Raw genomic sequence first — 7,627 nt, 5'->3', positions numbered from 1 at the left:
GTTATATAATACAGCAAATAAAGTTAAGGCTTATTTTCTTTCTAAAAAATAAATCTCCACAAATTTGTCAGCTAATGGAGAGGTAGCATTTTTTATTTTAAAAACTGGTGCCTCTTCTCATTTTGCACTCAGGGGAATTGGAATTAATGAAATTCTGCATTGCTATATCATGTTTTGCATTTGTTTGAATTTCACTGTCCTTTTCGTGTATTAAAAATCAGTTTAAAATCAAAGAGAAATGGAGGTGGTGGTGGTATTACAATAAATACTTCCTGTTTTATTTTCTTTTGATAATTTGGTATAAATTAATCCTATTGCATGTGTCATTGTTTTCTTTAATAATTACTAGGCTGCACAAACTCAAAAATTTTATTTAATGTAAAAATCAGTCTTTTTCTCATGTTTTTGTATTCTTATGATTAAGTCATTGAATATGCTTTAAGTGTATAAACTTTAAAAATGAAAACACTTTAAATATTGTGCTGGCATTTTTTCAGGTAATTTAAGATTAGAGAACCATGTTAACACTACCGTTTGATGAGTCAGTTGTAATGCCAGAATCCCAGATGTGCAGAAAGTTTTCTAGAGAATGCGAGGACCAGAAGCAAATTAAGAAACCAGAAAGCTTTTCCAAACAGATTGTCCTTCGAGGAAAGAGCATCAAAAGGGCCCCTGGAGAAGAGACTGAGAAAGAAGAAGAGGAGGAAGACAGGGAAGAGGAAGATGAAAATGGGTTGCCCAGAAGGAGGGGTCTTAGGAAAAAAAAGACGACCAAGCTCCGACTGGAGAGGGTCAAGTTCAGGAGACAGGAAGCTAACGCGCGCGAGAGGAACAGGATGCACGGCCTCAACGACGCCCTGGACAATTTAAGAAAAGTGGTCCCCTGTTATTCTAAAACCCAAAAACTGTCCAAAATAGAAACTTTACGACTGGCCAAAAACTACATCTGGGCACTTTCTGAAATTCTGAGAATCGGCAAGAGACCTGATCTGCTCACGTTCGTCCAAAACTTATGCAAAGGTCTTTCCCAGCCAACTACAAACTTGGTGGCAGGCTGCTTGCAGCTCAATGCCAGGAGTTTCCTGATGGGTCAGGGTGGGGAGGCGGCACACCACACAAGGTCACCCTACTCTACCTTCTACCCGCCCTACCACAGCCCTGAGCTCACCCCTCCCCCGGGGCATGGAACTCTTGATAATTCCAAGCCCATGAAACCCTACAATTATTGCAGTGCGTATGAATCCTTCTATGAAAGCACTTCCCCTGAGTGTGCCAGCCCTCAGTTTGAGGGTCCCTTAAGTCCTCCCCCAATTAACTATAATGGGATATTTTCCCTGAAGCAAGAAGAAACCTTGGACTATGGCAAAAATTACAATTACGGCATGCATTACTGTGCAGTGCCACCCAGGGGTCCCCTTGGGCAGGGTGCCATGTTCAGGTTGCCCACCGACAGCCACTTCCCTTACGACTTACATCTGCGCAGCCAATCTCTCACCATGCAAGATGAATTAAATGCAGTTTTTCATAATTAATGAGGAAAATGAAAATAAACAGTGGTCATTCACCTCCCCCTTCTGATTAAGACAAAGCAGATGCTTGTGGGCTGAGTAATAGGCACAACTCTAGCTAAGGTGTTTACTAGTTTCTGGAGTGTGTTTCAACTATTGTGAGAATTTTCTATGTAATAATAAATCTCTTTTCCTATGAGAACTTCTTTTCCTTTCCTTTTGTCTGTAAAGCACTGTGATTCTGTTTCTACTGGAAGGTTATTTTTTTCATGTTTTATTTTCTTTTAAATTCACTTAATTTGTTTGAACAAGGTGTCTAAGAATATACTGTTGAATAAAGACGTGCACACAGCATAATTCAGTGTCTACTTCAGTTGTACAGTAATTATAAAAATGCATGTTATTAAAAATAAGATGAATAAAATGATGTGTTTATAATTATTAGGAATTTATATATAATGTATCTCTGAAAAATTGAACATTTTAAATATCGAGAATAACACTAAGCTGACAATGATATTGGAAGATGCATTTGAGGGTGTACAACAGTATAAAAAGCTATGCAACTTTCGTTTTATTAAGGACGAGTCTAAATGCATTCGATCGGGAACTATTCCTCTTCAAGGATTTGCAGGTGGGGCAACATGATATTTGGGTAGGTGGTGTCATAATTTTGGAATAATTATATCAATCCTAGAGAAAAAATTTTCAGCACTTGTTTTGTATTGTTCAGAAATTATCTGTACAGGTTTGTTTTCACAATGTATAATTGTGGTTTTCCACCCACATTTTTAAAGCGATTAAACATAGATATTTCCACTCGTAAAGGACATCTATTAGCTGTGATATTTTTGCATGATACTTATTATTTCCTGGTACACAGCTGGTTTCTGTCTCCAACACTCCCTCCTCCCCATTTCAGACATAGTTCTGGATTTCAAAACCAGGCGAGATAAAACAAATTTCTTAAACAAAATGGCCAAAGTGCTTACAAGAAATTTTTCTTTTTTTTTTTTTAAGTATCTTAAATGAAAGAAGAGGTGCCCATGAGGGTTAAACATCCTGGGGAAACAATGATAAATCCTGGTAACCTTCAGCTCGCGCCGAAATTCGGTGGCAAATTTCCAGCAAACACCAGAGTGGATGTTAAAACTGGAAGGTTTTACTCTGTGCCGTTTAAATAAGTCTGGCCGATTAGAGGCTAAATTCTGTGTGAGTATAAGTTTAAACCCTACTTGAATAGCGCAAAGGAGCTCACCCTCTTAAGCAGAACTGAGACTCTTCTAAGATAAAAATCAAGGTGGCAGTGACCTCACTCCAGATGCCCTCGTGCGTAGGTTGCCTCCAGGGGGAAGATGGGGACAGCTGCGAAGGCTGGTGAGGCCAGTAGAAATGGGTCCACCGATGGCGGGACCGCGCGGTGCTGGGTGGGCCGAGGCAGGGGGTCCGCGCTCCACGGCTGCGCCCACGCTGCCCACTTGTGCGCCCCGCGGGCATCGACTGAGCGGGCGCAGGCCCGACGGCGCCTCGCGGCTGACGCGGGGAGGAGGTGGAGGCGGCTTCCCGTCGCCTGCAGTCATCCGGGCTCAGGGACACGGGCTGCACTGCCCGGGTCCCGCCCGCAGTGGGCGCCCTGGGTCCCGGGGGCCGCGGCTCTTGCTCCGGCCTTGCAGGCCGGGGAAGACACTTCACCGCGGGGGGGAGCAGGCGCGCCCGGCAGACCCTGCCCCGAACCGGGGAGGAGGCGACCTCTTGGTCGCCAGGCCCCGGGGGGCGGGAAAGGGGTCGCCCCATCGCCCGTGCTATCTGCCACGATGGGGGACGCGCGGCGGCGGCAGCTTCAGTTTGCCCAAGTTCGGCTAAGAGCTAGCTGCCCGGTCCTGCCCCTCCGCGGCTGGCGGGGCTTCTTGAGCCGAGGCCGAGAGACTCAGCGTCCCCCGTCCCTCAGCTCCCCCTGCCTTAAGCGCCCGGCCCTATGGCGCGCGCGGCCGCCGCGCTCCGAGGGGCAAGGGTACCAGCAGCTGCTGGCGCGGTACTCGGTGGGTGACGGACGCGCCCTTCAAAGCAGGTGTGTTAACACCTGCCCGTTCACACCCCGCGAGGGCCGGGGCGAAGGAGTCGGGAAAGAGGAGGCAGTGTGCCCTCCAGGGATAGAGAGAAGTCTGCCTTAGGTAGAGAGCCGCCTGTCCCCTGTCTGTCGCCGACACGGGAGTGACTCGTGGTTGCTTCGTCGAATCCGCGCACAACACCTGCCCTCCCTGGGACTGTGTCCAGGATTGCCCGGCCTCGTTAAGGCCCCTCAGACGCTGAGAGTCAGATCTTTGCTCACCCTGTCTGAGCAAAGAGCACGAAAGTGAGGAAGCACCTGGAACTAGAAGAATCTGTTGTGTTTGGTTTAAAAAAAAAAAAAAGAAAGAAGGAAAACTAAGGCAGTTCTGTTTGGTCATTAGCAGAATAGGTGTGGCGTTCCCACACCCTTGCTCCAAGGTGACCCACACTGCGCCTGCTCAGTGTCTTGTTGGTCCAGACAACCTTTGAAAACCGCAGTCTTCCGAGGGTCACAAACTCATGTTGGAACTAGAGATTGCAACAGGAGCTGCAGTCTCCTGTCTCCCTTCTGGCAATATGGGAGAGCTGCGAAGAAAAGCAGCTGGCTGAATGTCTGGGGAAGAAGCAAACGTTCAGAAGAAGCATCTCATCTCAGAGCTTTGTTCGTAAGGAATTCAAGCAAGAGTGGGATTTTTAGGCACAGACCCTAGAGATAATGAAATTTCTTCCATAATTTGGATGCACAGATCTGATGTGTGCTCTCTCCTTCAGTGGACTGATAGAATCAGGGTGTGTGGGACTGATCCCTGTGGCTTAATTATCCTTCAGATCCCACTGATGACCTCTGGCATGGGAATCACCCAGCTGCCACCTTTACACTCACCAAGGACAGAGTGTCAGTTCTCTTCCCCAACAGGGGCCTCCCTGTTCCTGGTTGACTGCAACCCTGAGAAATCATATGAATTGTTCATTCATATACCAACATCACAGATGCAATGCATTACAGAATCCTACCTCTTAAGGTATCGCTCCAATGGAAGAGGAAATAGTAAAGAATAGAGAGCACAATTGATCAGGAAGGCTTGGAGTCGGACAGATTTGGGTCAAAATCTGCCTCACTGCTAACCTCTTATTGCAGCCTCAGAGAGACTGTACACAACACCCAGAAGGCTTGAGGTCAGGACACCTTAACTCCTTGCTCTCTTCTTGACCCCATGCTTCCCTTACCTCCCAGCATGAGAGGATGAGAGGTATTTCTATTTTCTGAACCCTTTTAATAATTAACGCCTTTCAAATTGATTAAGCATCTCTTCTTTTTAGCTGAGTTATGTGAATCTCATATTTAATCTCAGGATTAGTGTGTGTGTGTGTGTGTGTGTGTGTGTGTGTGTGTGTATGTGTGTGTATAATGTAAGTGGCCTCAACAAAATAAAGATGTATTTCACGCTTATTTAAAAGAAGTGGTAGATAAAGTAGGACTTGTATGGCTGTCCAAAGGCACCAGAGGCCTAGGTGCCTTCTACCTTTCTATTCCTCTAACCTTAGTATGGGGCTTCCATTCTCAAGTTCACCTCATGGCCCAAGATGGCTGCTGGAGTTCTAGCCATTGTGTCCTCATTCCAGTGAAGAAGAAGGAAAGGGGATGGCAAAAGAATGTCCCACCCACCTGATCAGACCCCTTTAGAGAATATTTATGAAAGTCCCACCCAATGAGTTATACTTACATCTCACTGCCCACTTCTAGATTTCAGAGAAGCTGTAAAATATATCCTTTTTATCAGAGCATATTGCCACCTGGAATAAATTCAGGTCCTGAATACGTAAGAGGGAGAAAATGGATGTTGGCCAGGCACCCAGCAATCTCTGCCATGCCTCTCCTTCTAAACTCTGAAGCCTCAAGAGCTTTGGCCTCACCTTATGCACTGTGAGGACCACTTCAGCAGCCTGCCTTGCACATCATAGGTGTTCAATATAGTTTTAAATTATTTTAAAAATCCTCATGACAGTTCAGGAGGAAAACGTTCCAGGGCATGTCTTCTATCTGTGTGCTCATGAGATACACTGCATATCAAACTTCAACCGGACCATTTCTGCAGTACAACCATCCTTCACTGATGCCCCTCAAGGGGTTGTCTTGATCACACTGGTCTTTGTCTCCTCACACTGCACTGCTTCTGGCCTCCAAGATGACACTTTTGTGCCGCCCATGGCATCGCCTGCCTTAGAGAGTTCAGTCTGCCAGATAAGAGACTGTCTTAGCTTATTTTCTTTTTAGTACAGTGATCCCCATCCCTTCCCAGCTGTATGTGGCCAGGTTTGCTTACCTCTTTCCAAGACCAATGCCTTTAACTCTGCTGTCCACCAATTCCTTCGTCTCTCTGAGATCTTATACTTTTCCCAAGTATTCTTTTTTCTGTTTCTACTACCTTTTTCCTCTTTGACTACATACATGCATGCTACCAAATGGTCTCTTTGGCTCCCCCAGCTTATAGATTCTATGAAGGTTTGTTCTTAAGTCCAGTCCTCCTCCTTCCCACGCAAAATGCAAGACCTCAAGCCTCCCGCTTTCTGTATTTTGAAGGCATGGAAGGAAGGGGTTTCATCTACCAATTCTAGTGCTGCCTGTGCCTCTTCTGTCATGTCCCCATGCCCAGGTTGCCCATGCCAACGCCACCTCCCATGAAGCACTGTGCGGCTGATGTTCTACTCTGTGGCCCACCTGGTGGCACCGGCCCACCTTTGACCTCCATCAAATATCTTCTGGGCATGTGTGCTCCCCCTTGGAACTACTTTCTCTCTCTCATCACCTCTCTGTGGGTCTCTGGCTTATAACGAAAAACATGTTCGTATTTTGAAGAGAGGGCAGAGTGCTCGAGCTCCTGACAAAGGTCTCTTGCTTTAATCACCCAGCCCTCTTGGTCCCAGGGCCCTCAGCCATCCAGGGAGCTGGGTCAGGGTAGGTTCAAGCATGGCCTCCTGTTTTCTCAAAGCTACTGCAGCTTGTCTCCCCTTGGACCTGTTACTGAGTTGTCTTCGATGAATCTGAGATGTTCTGTATGTGTGGGGTATCCTCCTTTCCAACAGGGACCCTATTTGTTTATTTACTTTTTGCGGTACGCGGGCCTCTCACTGTTGTGGCCTCTCCCGTTGCGGAGCACAGGCTCCGGACACGCGGGCCCAGCAGCCATGGCTCACGGGCCCAGCTGCTCCGCGGCATGTGGGATCTTCCCGGACCGGGGCACGAACCCGTGTCCCCTGCATCGGCAGGTGGGCTCTCAACCACTGTACCACCAGGGAAGCCCGGGACCCTATTTATTAATCAGGCTTCCAGTGGAAACCCAAAGTAGGACAAGGTTCAGGTTCTTCCCTTGAGTAATGCTATACCAGGAGCATAGGAAGGGGAGGGTCTATACCCTCCCCTCTCATACTAAAGTATATAACATGATGCTCTAATCTTGGCAGAGACCCAGCCATGTATATAAGTCTTTCTTCCCAAATTGGAGACCCAAACCAAAACAACAACAAAACACCCTTCTTCACCCTAAAGCCCCACCTAGACTTTTGCTCCCTTCCCTTCCTAAGCAAAGTTCTTCAATAGGTACTTGACAAGGAATGTTTCACCTTCTTTAGCACCTGCTCTCTTTAATCTGCTGTAGTCCTTCCCCCACCTCTACCATCTGAGGCTTTATATGTTTTAATATTTACTCACGAGATACCGTTTTAACAAAGCACACTGATGTTTCAAAAGAAAGAACTCTTCCCCAGCTGACAGGAAGCAGCCTGGGTCTTAGCAGTGGAGCACTGGCCCCAGGGCTCAGGCACATGCCCCTGGGGCACCTCCAGGAGGGGAAGGGGCAGAGGGAGGGAAAGGTGTGGCTCCACCTGCTGGCTGGGGGCGTGGGTTACATGGCAAGGAAGGAGGGAGACGTCCCGGGCTGGTGGCAGGGAGGGGAGGGACGGAGGGAGGGAGATAAATAAATAAATAGATGATAGATAGATAGATAGATAGATAGATAGGAAAAAGAAAAAAAAAGTGTGTAAAAACCACTGATAAAAAGAATTGGGATATC

The 7,627-nt window shown here is 47.1% G+C and overlaps 1 protein-coding gene across 1 annotated transcript; it reads left to right on the top strand.

Annotated features, from left to right (window-relative positions):
• Window positions 1–518: 518 nt before the first annotated feature.
• On the top strand, window positions 519–1,532 carry NEUROD6 (neuronal differentiation 6). The gene has a single exon (XM_004321211.3). The coding sequence runs from the start codon at window positions 519–521 to the stop codon at window positions 1,530–1,532; it is 1,014 nt and encodes a 337-aa protein (XP_004321259.1).
• Window positions 1,533–7,627: the final 6,095 nt, after the last annotated feature.

Source organism: Tursiops truncatus, chromosome 9 (genome assembly GCF_011762595.2).
Source record: "Tursiops truncatus isolate mTurTru1 chromosome 9, mTurTru1.mat.Y, whole genome shotgun sequence".
In the NCBI taxonomy this organism is placed as follows: domain Eukaryota; kingdom Metazoa; phylum Chordata; class Mammalia; order Artiodactyla; family Delphinidae; genus Tursiops; species Tursiops truncatus.
The sequence above is the reverse complement of the archived record's forward strand: the minus strand, read 5'-3'. Positions and strand labels throughout refer to the sequence as shown.

Bases quoted from the DNA above. Each gene is read 5' to 3' on its own strand.
- NEUROD6 (XM_004321211.3), top strand. From the start codon at position 519: ATGTTAACACTACCGTTTGATGAGTCAGTTGTAATGCCAGAATCCCAG.